The sequence below is a fragment of the Serinus canaria genome, chromosome 12 (genome assembly GCF_022539315.1).
Source record: "Serinus canaria isolate serCan28SL12 chromosome 12, serCan2020, whole genome shotgun sequence".
Classification (NCBI taxonomy): Eukaryota; Metazoa; Chordata; class Aves; order Passeriformes; family Fringillidae; genus Serinus; species Serinus canaria.
Genome location: NC_066326.1, coordinates 12,363,192 through 12,377,936, shown reverse-complemented (window position 1 = coordinate 12,377,936; position 14,745 = coordinate 12,363,192). Strand labels below are relative to the sequence as shown.

Here is a 14,745-nt window from a genome sequence, read left to right as displayed (position 1 = left end):
TGGCTTTACTTATCTTGGTTTGTATTTTTAACTATACAAAACTGCCTGTATTTCAATACTCAGCCACCTTTCAGCCTTATACTGTGAATATCAACTCAAGTACTGCCAGGTTCTAAGACCACAGTTCATCACAGTCTGGTACAATTCACTGATAAAAGGGAGTTCTTTTTTCAGAAAAATTCCTTGCCATGCTCGGGGGGAGGGTAAGAAGTTTTACACTAGTCTGGTACTGGTTCTTAACTTGAATAAATCAATCCACTGGTTATAGAGGGAAAGAATCAACTTTAGGCAAAAGTCTGTGGGGTGTGCTTGTTTTTTAAGAACTGCCCTTTTTCACCAATAATTTTGTCCCCACTAATTTTGTGGATTTAGAGTATATAGTTTTAACCACTCACCTGGTGCCAAACAGCACATCCCAGAGAAAAGCACTAAAATCGAATTACAAGCAGCAAGTCCCCCAGACACAGGACTTTGGGCAACCTGAAGATGAGCACTAAAAGCCAGGAGTCTCAGCCAAGTGAGCAATGCAGCAACTTCACAGCTGCTCCCTGGGGCTGCTGCCTCTGCAAGCCTGAGGCAGAACAAAAGGAGAGAATCGAGGAGGGGGAAAAGGCTGGTAACTGAGCAGATGTGAAATGTAAAAGACAGGATTAAGAAACAGATAAAACTGTACTTACCCCAGGGCTAGTCAGAAAACAAACAAAACCAAATTAAAAATAAACCTGAAAGCCCCAGGAATCATTAAGCTGAAGTGGGAGAGGACTGAGGCTTTTCTGATGCAAACTGAATTCCCACAGTCATTAAGGTTTGTCCCTCCCTCATGACAGTAATGGCAGTGGCCAGATAAAAGCTGGGAGGACACTGCTGCTGCTGCAATGGCACAGAGCACCAAGTGAGACACGGATAATTGCGGTGCAGGAAACCAAGCGTGGGTGTTCCTCAAGCACTTTGCAAACAATGTAAAAACCACAGACAAAGCAATGTGTTAGCAAGTCCCTTGTGCATTAAGAGTTTATTTGATTTTTTTGTAATGGAACTGCACCATTGGTTACTCTAATTGAGGTATTTAGCCAAAATCCAGTATATAGTCATGAAAATAAGTACAGTGCCTTAGAGCTATGTAAAAACATTGTACAAAATTTGTGTCCATGTCAAATAAATACATTAATTTTAATATTTATGTAAAGAAACATGACTTGGGTACTCTTGTGGTTAAGAAAAAAAAAAAAAAACAACTGGCTCTTTCACATATTTTAGGCAAACATTCAGCTTTACATTAAACAGACCTCAAACTGAAGCTTAGGTAACAGGTCAAATACAAATGTAGAAACTTAAAAGTGCCAACAAACAAGATAATTCAAGTACAGTAAACGTTAAAAAATATATGTATTTATTTAAATTTTCAGATGGTTCCAACAGGGACAGGCCATCAGGGATTTAAATAGAACATGAAAACATCTGAGATAACAAGAACAAGAAACATTTTGTTCCAGAATAAAATAGAAATCATTAATCCAACATTTTAGAAACAGAGAAGTCCACAGCAACTTAGAAAAAGAGACTTAAGAGTTCATTTCTGTTCTGAATATGGCCTGGAAGAATCATAGCAGCTATCCCAGCCACCAGGTGATAATGACTTTTCTGTATCCATGCTCTGATTGTAGGCAGATAGAAAATAATTGCTGCCTTCTTGGTTTTGATTTGCAGGAGAAATTGGGTAAGTTGTTCCCAGAAAAGTCTGATGAGTGAGGACATGAAAGTGGCTGAATTGATGGAACATGTTTAATTGTCTGCTATAAACCTGGAAGTTACTGAAAGGAGTTTGTTCAACTGCATTGTGTTTTTCTCCTTCAGCAGAGCATGTTGTAGAAACTGGAGTAATTGGCTGCTTCTTTTCCAAGTCAGTTTTGTAAATCTTTTCCCCAAGGCCAGTTTGTGCTTCAGGAGGTAACTCTGTAACTGATAAGCAGCTTTCTTTAGCATCTACTCCATGTGGGCCCTTGGCCTCTGTCTGCAAAGCTTCCACATGAGTATCATACTTAGAGGCACCACTGCAGATTTCTATTTCTGACAATTCATCCCCTGAATCCAGAGACATGTCCTCCTCATCCTTTTCATCCTTTTCTACAAGAACTACATTAAAAGAGAGAGAAAGTTCTATTCTATTGAAATACAAACTTTGGTTAAAAAGGCCATACACTACTCACAGTGTTACACTTCAGGTCTGCCAGTCCAACAGCACTTTAAGTCTTGGTCTTCTGCCACTCGTGTTCACTTACTCAACACACACACTTAACCCTCTGTGGGAGTGTCCAGTTACTTGGTGCTAAAAGCTTCTGCACACCGTGCTCATATTTAGTGCTGGGAAATCCCAACTCCCAGCTCCAAAGGGGACAATGTCAAAACAGCATCTAAAGTTACACAGCAGGTGAGTATTTGATCAGACAAATAAAGGAGCACAATTACTGACATCTCAGTACAGTTTATCTACTCTAAGTAGATAAAGCAGGTAGTGACAAGTTTATCCTTCTCCTGAAAACAGATGCCCTGTCTAGTGCCTCAAATACCACGTCAGCCTGTACTTCTGTGTTTAAGGTCTCCATCCCCACTGCTTTTCCCCCATCATTTCAAACAGAAGAGTAGCTTGAGAGTTGGGTTTTCCTCACCAGCTGCAGTGGCTGTTGACCAGAGTCAAGGCACACTGTCCCAGCACCTCTACCCCACACATGCAGTTTAGAAAGGAAAGTTTAAGTGTGTTTGACCTCACCTGATTGTCTTTGGCCATCACTGCAGGAAGCAAGGTTGTTCTGCTCAGTAACAGAGTTGTGAAACCCAACAAGACTTTCAAAGTTACGCATAAAGTCATCAACAGCAGCAACCACTATGCCACTGTCAACGTAACTCGAGAGCGTCTTGAGGTTCTTTTCTAAATACATAAAAGAGGAGTTTGTATTAATATTTAGCACCTATTGTCAAAAAAGGGGGAGAGGTACTCACAAATGTGGGGTTTACCTGTTAGGAAGACAACATGTCTCTGTTGTATGTTTTGAGCTTGAAGCCTGATGAGACACTCAAGTTCTGGAGCATTTCGAGTTTGAGAATCACAGTTATGGTAAGACAGAATCTCAACCAAGTTCTTCTTTTGATAGGTGTTCAGAAGGGTGAGCAGGTTCAGGGCATTGGCATTTATCCTGCAGTGGGGGGAAAACTCACTATTAGAAACAATTTAAGGTCAATCTAAATGGCAACAGAACAACATAAAAGTAAGTTCTATTCAAGTGTTTTGGATGGCACACTGAAAGCTGAAGCATTTTAATAACTGCTATTATAGAACCTCACTTACCTCCCCAGCTCTTTCAGTTTTTTTTGTATTTTGCAGTGGACTTTCCATTGCCATTTCCCATCTGGGGTATTGAGATCCTCCAGAAATGTTAGGAACTGTTTTAGTCTATCTGTTAGAGATATTGAATAAAAGTTAAATTTTGTGGTATGTAGACTGAAAATACTGCTTCAATGTATACAAAAAGTTTTTTCCTGTTTTCATCACAGTACAGTCAGACAATTACAAACAGCAGCCACTCACTTCAAAGTTTTATTCCATGCAGACTGGCCAACAGCAGTACCATAAAACTGAGCTGCCTTTCTGTACCCCAGGTGCCCAGCAGTGGTATTTAAAAGCTGACCTCAGCATACACACTCTGCCTTGCTAAAATATTTCAAAAAATTGTAACTTCATTAACTATTCCATTTCAAATGAAGAAAAAGTACTTATAGCATATTTGTGGATGGAGTAGTAAGGAATAAAAGGCTCCACAGACATAACTACACAATGTAATACAAACTGAAGACAAAATCTCCCTGTTCATGTGTTCTTCAAGAACCCCACTGGGCTGAGAAAGAGACTGAATTAGCTCAAGTTCTCAAAGAAAGTCACAAAAACCGGAAGATCTGACCCTTCACTGTGGTGAGTATGGGACCTCTCACATACTGAAATGTCAGGATTTTAGTTCTAAAGCTTCCAGAAGCACCACACCTACCTGTAGTGATGGACTCTGGGTTAAGGACAGATTCATCTGACACAACAAAACCCCCAGACACAAACAGGTCGTGGTAAGTGCGATTTTTCACATCGTTCAAACTATCAACCCCTGCAAAGCTGACACAGGGGAATCTCTTCAGAGTCACCAGGCCAGGGATCTGTTGAAAAACATTTGAAATCAGATGTGTAACCACAGCTCCCACAGAAAAAGGAATTACAGAACTCTCCTACCTACTAATGCCAGGCACCAAACTTCAAAACACATTTTCAAAAAATTACTGATCCTTCTCTTGCCTAGGGAGGTGCTCTCTCAGGATCATTACAGGAATAAGGTAAATGGACATTGAGCACTTTTTATTTTTAATTTTACTTTCTGTCCAGCACAGGGTCTTAAGCTGGCTGGAATAGGTCAGGTTATCTAAAAACTGCCTTCACCTCCTGTCAGAGCATCACAGAGCCAGAAGCAGAACTACTCAGGCCTCTGCACAGCTTTACAACTACTGACAATAAATATGCATTAGCCTATGCATGGTGGTGGAAGAAGTTATGAATAAATGTTGAGACAAGACCATTTTTACTACAACCATTTTGTTTCTTCAAACAGCAGCTAAACACAGGGTATTGTTGAATGCTGTGCTGTCAGAAGAAAGCAGCTTTGCTCCAAATGAGCTCCTCTCACTATTGCCAACAGGTTTCTGTAGCTCACAGTTACTTACATGGGACATACCTTATGGATGAGATTGGCAATGTCTTCATTTTGGATAATGATCAACAGTTTATCTGAATTATCTCTTCTTTTAAGGAACTCCTCTGGATGGCACTCTGTGTTCCCTAACTTTCTAAGATATTCCTGCCACCACAGAGAGAGGAGACAAGGGAAAAGTCAATAGGTAGTTTGGTAAGAACCATGCCCAGATGACACCCACAGCAAGAAGATTTTCCACTTCAGTGAATCCCAGAGGGACTGGCTGCTTGATCTCTCCCAAAATTAATCAGAAGGACGCAGCAACAGAGAGCAGTTGTTTCAGCAACTCAGTCATTCTTATCAAATCACACACGACAACCAACTGACAGTATCAAACTGCCCAGTGTTCAAGGAAGGCCAGAAGTTTACAGCTTTCATCTTACACGTTTAAGTACAAGCACAGTGATTTCTCAAAGTTCTTTCTACTGTTAATTAGAGGGGAAGAGAAAAAACCCAAAGGCACACAGAGTGACTTTTCACACATTCTTTCTAAAACGGTAGCTATCACATTTCTTCACTTATCACCTTTTTTCTGTAAGCCCACCCCCTGGCAGGATCTTCAGAAAGGACCAACCTACTGCCTGTCCTGTTTTCCAGCTCAAAGAAAAAGACTGACGTAAAAGCTAAATATAAGCAAGACTACCACAAGAGCTCACTGAAGAAATAGGACAGGACAGCCTATTGTCACAACTCACTTCCACAGTGAAAGTGAGTCCAGTTTCATACAAGTGGATTTGAAAGACACTCTGTTCTGACACTAGAGAGAGGTTGAACTGAAACAGCTTTACCTTGATTTCTCTGCAGAGAACACTTTCTTCCTCTTCATGAATATAAAATTTGACACTGTTTTTCCGTACATTTTCCATTATCTGGACAAAACCAGTAAATAATTCAGGTTTTAACTTGCTTATCAAATCAGAAAAAGCTGGTTGAGTTGAAATGTTTAAGTTCTTAGGGGACTTCTGAGTCTTTTCTGGTTGTTCCCTGAGATCACCACCAGAAGAAGTCTGATCCTCTGGTTTAGCATTCCCATGACTCATTTTCTCCTTCCCTAGGGCTGGGCTTGCTGAAGGCTGCTCCCGGGAGTGCTGCTCTTGCCCCAGGTGATTGCAGGGCGGCTCCGGGAGCGGCGCCGTGCCGCTGCTGTCCCTGCACACGGCCAGCGCATCAGGGGCAGTGCTGCTCACCACCGCCAGGGCTTCAGGACTGGAATAAACTGGGGGAGTCCGTTTCATGCACGAAGAAGCCAAAATGACACTGTCCAGCTTCTCAATCAGGCTCTCTACGTATTCCTGGACAGAAATCTCTGATGCCTGCAAACAGATGTGCTCAGAAAGTCTCATTATCCTCTCCTGGGCAGAAAGGACTGGTGTGGACATGTCACTGACATAAGGAATGTTTTTTTGCTGCAGAATTTCTTCAATCTTTCTTGCAAAGAGCTTATATTCTTCTAACAGTGTTGTCTCTATTACTGCACTAATGGAATGCTTAGCTGTAAAAGGTTGATCTGTTAGCTCATACGGGTCTTCAAGTTTCTCCACTTGTCCTGTGTAATGTCCATCTTCTGCTGTCCCCTTCTGTGTGTCTGAAAATGGAGAGCATGGCAATTGATAATCAGAATTTCTCTGTCTATTTACTACCCGGGGGTCATTAGGAAGTGCATCCGTTGGTGGCAAATATTCCAGTGGCTCTTCTGGTGATTTCAGACCTACAGAAGAAGAGTTCATCATCACCATCACCATCATCTCATGTGTGAAAGTCACACACAGCTGATACACCAAAACCTCCAAATCCCAGCCTGAAAACCAACTTCAATCCCAATACTTAAGTGTTACAGTCTGCTGAGGTACAGAAGCACAGTACATTTAACAGCTCCTAAGACAGTCAAACAGCACAGTCCAAGTCTGCCAAAAAAGCAGAATACAAGTGGTTTTCCCAGAGAAAATGCAGAATAAGCACAACAGGATGTACCTCCATTACAAATTAAAAATTAAATTAGAAATCAAGCAGGGCAACATATGATTCAAGTATTTTCATTTGCTACTAGGTTAAAATGTTCACTTTTAAAAAGCTTAGACACAAATGACCTCGTGGAGTTGGACTGCAAGCTGCACCTGATCTTGCAATAGTGAAAACAAGTTTCTTTTCCTGAAACGGGAGGATATCAGTCTGACTGATTACTGACACAGCTTCAGTGGTGCTGCAAGAGTGCTGAAAGACCCTCGTAACCCCAGCTCAGTTTCTTCACCATCCATATTCAGAACTATAGTTTTTAAAGCATTCACATTTCTAATTTGTGTTAATATAAGGCCAAACCAATATTCTCCACCAGTATCTGTTTTCATCCAGCACATTTCTGTATTAATCAAATACAAGAAATAACTGCACAAGCTATAGATGCGCTTGTGTACCGACATGTGATCTGAGAATGGGTGTATGAATCCAGGTACAAACCTTTAGAATATGTTTTCATTCACTACTTGTAGGAACAGAAGAGTTAAAATCCATCTTACCTGTAATTGGGATAAGTTTCCAGTGCATTCCAACTTCCCCTACATTATTTGAGCAGGGATGTTGCCTGAGATAGCCATGTTCTATAGGTGCACTAGGACAGGGACTGCAGTCTTCAATGGTACTCCCAGCGCTTGCTTCCTAAAAACCAAGCAAAATGCTCATCTCAAAACAACTTCTTTTGGTTTTGCTCACTATTAACTTTTTACATTCTGAGCAGTTGACAGAAAGAAGTGAGTTCACTGTCAATTCTGCCATCAATCTAACCCAGTCAAACCTGGAAACATTTCCACAAGGTTCTTCTCTGGTCTCTCATTACTGATGCAGTCCTGAGCACTGGTCGTACAGTATGGAAGCTGGGGGTGCCCAAGGGGAAGGGAGGGGAGAACTGGCTGCTTCCTCACTCTTTCCAGGCTGTTGTCTTGATACCTGACTAAAGCCATGAGGCACTTTAAATAATATAGTTTAAAGAACTTAAATAATAAAGTTGCTGAGGCACTGCGTACAACTAGTATTGGGCCCTTAAAAAAGCCAATTTCATCTCACATTCCAGATGGGTAGAAGCAAAACAGCACAGAGATTACAGACAGGACTAACTCATTCCTGCTCTACGACTCATAAACTGGACTTTGTGTGGAAGTACCAGTAACAGAGATCATGGAACAATCACTCTTGTAGGGTAAGGAGCTGGGGCACTGTGATCCCTAAGCTCAAGGGAACTCATTTACAGCACTGCACCAAGAAGGCACATGAAGAGAGCTGAGCATGCAGTGAAATGCTCAGAATTCTTCAACTCTGCTCCTTTATTACAAAAAGAATAATGAACCATGAACACACACTTTAGAGTGGAGAAAATTTCCACCTATCTTCCTGCCAAACAGAAAAGCTTCACAGAATAGTTAGTAGTATCTGTGTTTGCCTCTGTAAAAAAACAGAATGTTTTTTTCCTTCAGTCTCATACTTATGAAAACAGTACTTCCACTGTCAGCATCTCAGCAGTTTCACTTACTTGTAAATGTAGTGTGTGCTCAAGGGGGGCTTCGTTGGGTGGGAGCTGCAGACTGACATCCATGGGGTAGGGCAAGCACGGCACGTCAGTTTCCAGCACGGCCGGGCTCTGCGGGTCCTTGAAGGTGACGCTGTCAGCCTGAGCAGTGTTAGGAAGCTCATGACCGTCTCTGTCCTGAGCTGGAATGGATTCATACTCATACTTTTGTCTCACATCCTCTTCAATTTCCTCAGTGCCCAGGGCTAAGGCCTGAGCGACAGACTGTGCCAGCGCAGGGTCCCAGTGGCCACCAGCAGCCAGCACCTCCAGCACGGCTCTGACCAACCCCTCCGGCTCGGCTGCAGCGTCCGACACATCCTGCCTCAAGTCACCCTCGTGGCCACCGTGCTCAGAATTCACTGGGAACACGTAGTGTGGTGAATCCAAGGTTCTGCCCCCTTAGGAGAGGGTGAGGAGGGGAAAAGGAATCCATTACTCAGTCTTAAAATAAAAACAAAACCAGATCTCCCCACACACATCTGCCACATACCCACAGTCTCAATCTTTAGCGTCAGTTTGTATGTACACAGACTTATTTTAACAAAAATGTAGACATGCTTTCATCACATATTCTACATCGTTAATCAATGTCAAAAGACCTTTGAAGGTTCACAGAATTTACCAAGCAGGAATCCCAGCCATAGAGTCCATCCTTTGCATCCTTCATCCCTACATGCCACTCAGTATCTTCTGTCCCTACAAGAGGACAACTAAGGACAACTAAGATTCCAGTGATTCACATACACAAGTGACTGGTGCTTGATGGAAACCCCCTCTTCTTTGTGTCACCCCGTTCCCATTTCCCCCTTTTGCAGGAGGCTTCTATAATTGCCTTGAGAAGCTGGTCAGGGAAACAGAAATCAAAGGGTTTTTTCTGGCAGACCTTAAGTCAGAAGGTATCTGTGATACTTCTCTGAGGTTTGGATGTAGATAATTTCATGTAGAGAATTAATTAATCTTATTAGGTTTTTTCCTTTGTCGCACTACACCCATTGCTGGCTATTTCAAAACTGAATTATGCTTCTTCCCTTCAATCTAAACTTCTTAGGTATGAAATAGGGTAGTGGACACAAAGAATTACAGCAAAGCCAAACTCTGCAAAAGACAGTATCAAGTCAGCTAAGTGCTCTTTATTAGAAAGTCTTTGGACAGCTCCACAGGCAAGTAAACTCTTTCAAAGTCTGCTTTCTTTCCAAAGAGGCTAAAGCAACTTCCAGGAAAATTCCCCTGAACTTGTCTCCTAAAAAGTGGAAACCTGCAAAAAATAAACTTTATCTCTATTGACAGATCTCAGGCCAATGTTTAAATGAACCATCATTCATTAAATTGCCACAGCGTGCAAAAAGATACTCAATCTATGATGATGAAGTGTTAAATATGCTCTGAATAACAATGTTTAAAGAAGAACTCTAAACAAAGACTTTCTTACCTTCGCAGTGACAAATATTCTCTGAAGAGTCACTCATTTTTAGGTATTTCTGCAAATTTTCAGACTGTTTTTCCAGCTTTCTTTTCAGGCCACTCCTAATTCTGGGGTCTTCAGAATCAGAATCTCCACCTACATTTTTCTTTATACAGTGGATCAAGTTAATAAGATCCATGATTCTTTCAGTATCACGGTCTCCAGAAGGAGGCACTTTTTTTTTGGCAGCAGCAGCTTCATATCTGGGATGGATTCTTTTCCTGCGTTTTGCCTTGGCAAAGTCAGAGTAGTCTTCTGTAGCTTCATAATCGGAGATGGGGCTGAAGCGCTGAGGCTTCCGATTCCTATCCAGCAGTTCCTTAGCTCTGGAAACGGGCAGCTGATAGGTCTCAGAACCGAAAATATAGTTCTGCAAGCACGTACCAATGGGACCTTTGTATTTTGGGGCAGGGAACAGAAATCTTTTGTCATCCAGCTGTGTTGAGTACTCACGAAATGTAAATTCTCTACTTCTTCCAGGGCCATTGTAGAGTTTTCTAAAGTACTCATGCATGTACTTTTCCACAACATCATTGTAAGCTACACCGCTGTGTCTACAGGACCGCAGCAAAGCAAAATGCAGAGACTGAACCAACTTGGTGAATTCTGGAACGATTTCCTTTTTCTCCTGCAAAACCATGGTAGTTGAATTTTTCTGTGTTCCATATGGACCATTTTTTTGTGCTGCCAAAAGGAGAAAAGGGAATCCACAATTAAAATCAAACCATGAATTTATAAATAAATGATGACTAGTTAGCAATACTCTATGTTAATACATGCTGGGTGCAACACGGTTTGGAATGACCATGAAGAAGTAATTCAGAAGCCAGGGATGCTATATCAAGAAATTTCAACAAGTTTTACTTTCTCAAATATGAACAAATGAACCTACAACGTGCAACATTTGCTTTTGTGAAGAAACAAGTATTTCTAAACACTAATGCCATGACCATAACCAATGCAAACTGTTACTCTTAGTTCACACTGACTGGATACTTTAAAATCTTCAACAGAATATCACCTCTGTTTAAATAAACCTGCACACAACAGTGAGCAAACCTACCTGAGTTAATGACACCTCTAGACTCTGGAAACAGAAACAATGCATGAAGCACACGGGACCGCCCAGTCTGGTGCTCTAGAACACAAAAAAATAAAAACAGTTAAAAAGGAGAGGACCACCCAAAGTCAATCTAGTACTCAAAAACCCACCCCCCTAAAAAAGCCAAAACAACAAACCCAACTCAAACACAAACCCAGAGTATGCTTACCATAAGGGGACATCATTTGCCAGGGAGAAAGAAGAAAAAGAAATCCTCTGTCCACAAGTGGTTTCACAAGGACCTGTTTTCAAGCAAAAAGAGCAAACTGCTTCAAAGACATTTGCTCACCATGAATACTCTTCTTGACTGTAAGATAACTCTGTCTTGGGCAGAGAAGTGCCCTGATACTTTAGAGTATGCCAGCTAAGGAATTCCAGTGAGACTATGCATCCTGTAGTATGCCTGGAACTACTAACTAGTAAAATTATTTTTAAAAATAGCAATAGTCAAATCTGTTGCACTCACAAGTTTCTCTTTCTCTAGTTTTTGAAGTAAACCCTCTAAGTGACTCCCAGAACGGGACTTCTCCACAACTTCATACAGGCTACAGTACACGCCATTCTTCCACACTGACAGGATACAAGGGGAGAAAGAGAGTGTAAAGAAAAAAGAAACAAAATTGTAATTCAGAAAACTTGAAAATTCTGAATTTAAAGAAATTAAATGGGAACAATTTACCTTCTATTCTTTCTTGGTAAGTTTCTTTCAGGAACAATGCTGGTGAAATTTTTTTCTTCAACTGATCAATGCTTAGAACTTTTTCAACCTCAAGCTTCTCAGGACTGGAGAAGAAGGGTGGGGGGAGATAAAAAAAAAAAAATGAAGACCTCTTTTTTTCCTTCTATATTCCTACACTCACTGATAAAATAAGAACCAGTATACATGCCCTTAAGAGTAATTTCTTTGGAAAAGAGCCAGGGGTGTTTATTCCTGCAGAGGAGTGTGAGTCACTTGAATGGAAAAAAGCCCAACAATCTCACAAACAACAGAACACCAAACAGCAAAGAGATGCTGACAGTTGTGGGCCTGAACTCAAGAAAATTCTGGACATACATGACTCGAGTCTTGCTTGATGTATTTAAAGCACTTAGTATTTCAGATTTTCATCTGAATATATCCAAACCTCACAGTTTCTACTCAAAAGAGTTTTAATAGAGCAGTATTTTAAACTTCCTGTCTAAATGGCAATACTCACAGCTTGCATGGAAGGAAAAGTCGTGCTGCTGATTTTAGGGAAACGTGGCACACAAGTTTGCCTTTATTCCAAAGCTGTCCCCTCCACAATGTAACGTTAGGTTTCTCTAAATTAAGATGGAGAAAGGAAGACTAAGTGAAACCACTTGCCAGCTGTGACTGAAAGAAGAGGCTGCTGAATCTCCAAAATCAGTATAGGGAAAATTTCATTCTAATACCAGACAATAATGTTAGAAGGCAACAGAAAGGATGTTATCAACCCTGTTATGTTTTGATCTGCTCTGAGCAGAGTAAAGAAGGTTGGTTTGTTACCTACACCTGTCAGTAAAAGCACACCCTTGATGCTAATTTCTGAAGAATTATATCTTCTTTCCTTAGCTTAACTGTCAACCACTTTCATACATATTAACTTTGCTTGAATGAGGTTCAAAACAAAGCATGACAGAGAATCATATTATTTGAAGTGCCATTGAACAGGAGATTCAAGAAGTGAAGATCAGTCCCTACTACACTCTAAGCAGGAAAGGAGGGAAAAAAGACTATTGATTTTGTTCACTTGTGGCTCATTCTGATAACAGAAGATACACATTAAGGTGTCTGTTTGATCATCCAGTATCAGCAACCAGCATGGCTCAGGATAAAATTCAGGTATACACTCAGCATAACTAAACTGGTCAAACATAAAACATGGGGGGAAAATCATCAAAACCTTCCCTGTCTGTATTTTAAAACCAAAAAATGGAATTAATGCTTACCTGTACTTCTATCTGCGTGGAAGGTGTTTGCTCTAAAGAAAAAAAGAGAGACAGAATGACTAGGCTGGAACAGAGAATTCTGACCACTGAATTTTACATTAAGAATAGTTTATCAATCTAACAAAATAGGAAGACTGGTAATTCCCTCTCTCACCTCAATCTACCACTGCTGCAGCATCTTGTACTATTTTAGATACCTTGATAACTGCTTTTAGCATTTCATAGTACCCAGGCAAAAGGCAAGCAGGTGGGAAGAGCAGCAAAACTGCTTCCCACAGGGTCCACCCTGCTGCATAAAACCAATTTTGGCACCTCCTACTTTGCATTAGAAGTATTTAGTATACTAAGTCCCTGTAACACATTCATTCACTTCAGCACTGTTCATTTAAATCAATTCTAAGCTACTGCCAAGAGCTAGGAATTCTTCCTGCTACATGCAGATTTTCCAGAACTCATTTCCTAGCTTACCTTGATGGGGGCACAAATTTTGGTCCTTGTGCCATGTCATCTTTATAAGTAAATGAAACAACAGCAAAAGGACAAACATGTCTTGGTCTTTGCCTGATGTCATCAAAGCCATATTCATAAAAGTAGAACTGGGAAAAAAGAAGGGACAATGTTAAATCAGAAGCCTGGAGCAATCATTAATTCTTTAAATGCTGGTATTTAAAAGAAATAAGTTTCTAAATGCTCCTCTCATATGTACTAGGGAATACAATAAATTAAGGCAGATCTTTTTATCTTCTCCTTCCTTTACTAACCACTTACATATGGACAGTACCTTCAGGAATGAATCAAGAATAAAACATTATTGAAATGCAACATTTACTTGAAAGTATTTTTGGAGAAGGGATTAACGAATTAAAAAAAAATTCAGAGGAAAGTAAATATTGCAATGAGTTTTGGAGTCTATCCTTAGCTCAATCACCAATATAAAATGTTGATTTAGGCACATTTGCAATGAGAAATGAAAAAATAAATTCATTTTTTACATCTGATTCACTGATTTACAGAAGAGAAAAGAAGTTAATACTGAAGGAGAATGCTTTCAAGCAAGGATCCTGAAATCAGCAGACTTGGTGGAATAATCTGATTGCAACAAATTGTTGCAGTAAGAGACAGAACACCTGGAGGAACATAAATGCTTGGAACTGATTTCATTGTGTCTTCCCTCATCATCTCCAAACCTGAGAATCCGGAAAGGGGACTAAGCAGAAAAAAAAAGAAAAAAAAAGAAAAAAAAGAAAAATGCTATTCTTTCCTAGACAACATGTCCCCTTTTGCGAGTCCCACTTAATGACCACAAACCAGTTGTACTTTTACACCTCAAACTCCCCAAGTCCTCTCTTCCAGCCTCCATTCCAGTCCCACGTACATTCCCCAGTTCCTTCCCATTCCATCTCCCCCCTAATCTGAGGGAGATCTTTGCCTGAGGTTCAGGATCACAGCATGGCAACAGCAGAGGCTGCCATGCTGTTCTGGGATTTCTAATGCAGGCACCTGGGGACTGCTTCACACACCCAGCTGCGGCTTCACAGGGAAGCTCAGGGAGTGCTCTAACTCCAGTGATTTTCTGTCCATCATTCATAAATTCTGTTTATGAAAGTTTTCTCTAAGAAGGTGACACGGGCTCAGCTGTACCTGAGTGAGTTCGTAGGCTCGGTAAGCCAGCAAGGAGCCGACTTTAACTGCATTCTTTGAAACATGACACTCGTGGTTTGGGGTGGGATCCAACACACTCTTGACAGTTGATTCCATTGCTTTCACACCAATGTAGTCAGATACGCTTTTCATTTTTCCCTGTAATAAAGTAGAATTGTCAGCATGAGCTTTGTCCTGGAAACTGACAAACTGCTTCAAGTACCAAACAAACTAAGAGCAGAGAAAA

General features: G+C 40.8%; 1 protein-coding gene across 5 annotated transcripts in view; it reads right to left on the bottom strand.

Annotated features, from left to right (window-relative positions):
* Positions 1-985: 985 nt before the first annotated feature.
* The window catches only part of TASOR (transcription activation suppressor), a 28,621-nt gene continuing 14,861 nt past the window's right edge, over positions 986-14,745 (bottom strand). Inside the window, exons 6-23 of one of the 5 annotated variants that reach the window (XM_030227988.2) lie at positions 14,499-14,657; positions 13,326-13,453; positions 12,858-12,889; positions 12,104-12,209; positions 11,587-11,690; positions 11,374-11,477; positions 11,077-11,149; positions 10,869-10,943; positions 9,773-10,489; positions 8,305-8,741; positions 7,298-7,436; positions 5,573-6,492; positions 4,767-4,889; positions 4,038-4,197; positions 3,344-3,452; positions 3,013-3,191; positions 2,768-2,926; positions 986-2,133 (exon numbers count right to left, since the gene is read on the bottom strand). In XM_030227988.2, coding sequence (XP_030083848.1) covers positions 1,571-2,133; positions 2,768-2,926; positions 3,013-3,191; positions 3,344-3,452; positions 4,038-4,197; positions 4,767-4,889; positions 5,573-6,492; positions 7,298-7,436; positions 8,305-8,741; positions 9,773-10,489; positions 10,869-10,943; positions 11,077-11,149; positions 11,374-11,477; positions 11,587-11,690; positions 12,104-12,209; positions 12,858-12,889; positions 13,326-13,453; positions 14,499-14,657 — 4,287 coding nt within the window. In that variant the 3' untranslated portion in view covers positions 986-1,570. Of the gene's footprint in view, positions 2,412-2,767; positions 2,927-3,012; positions 3,192-3,343; positions 3,453-4,037; positions 4,198-4,766; positions 4,890-5,572; positions 6,493-7,297; positions 7,437-8,304; positions 8,742-9,772; positions 10,490-10,868; positions 10,944-11,076; positions 11,150-11,373; positions 11,478-11,586; positions 11,691-12,103; positions 12,210-12,857; positions 12,890-13,325; positions 13,454-14,498; positions 14,658-14,745 lie in introns of all 5 variants that reach the window. The other 4 variants (XM_050979280.1, XM_030227989.2, XM_018915041.3 and 1 more) reach the window with 4 other exon arrangements.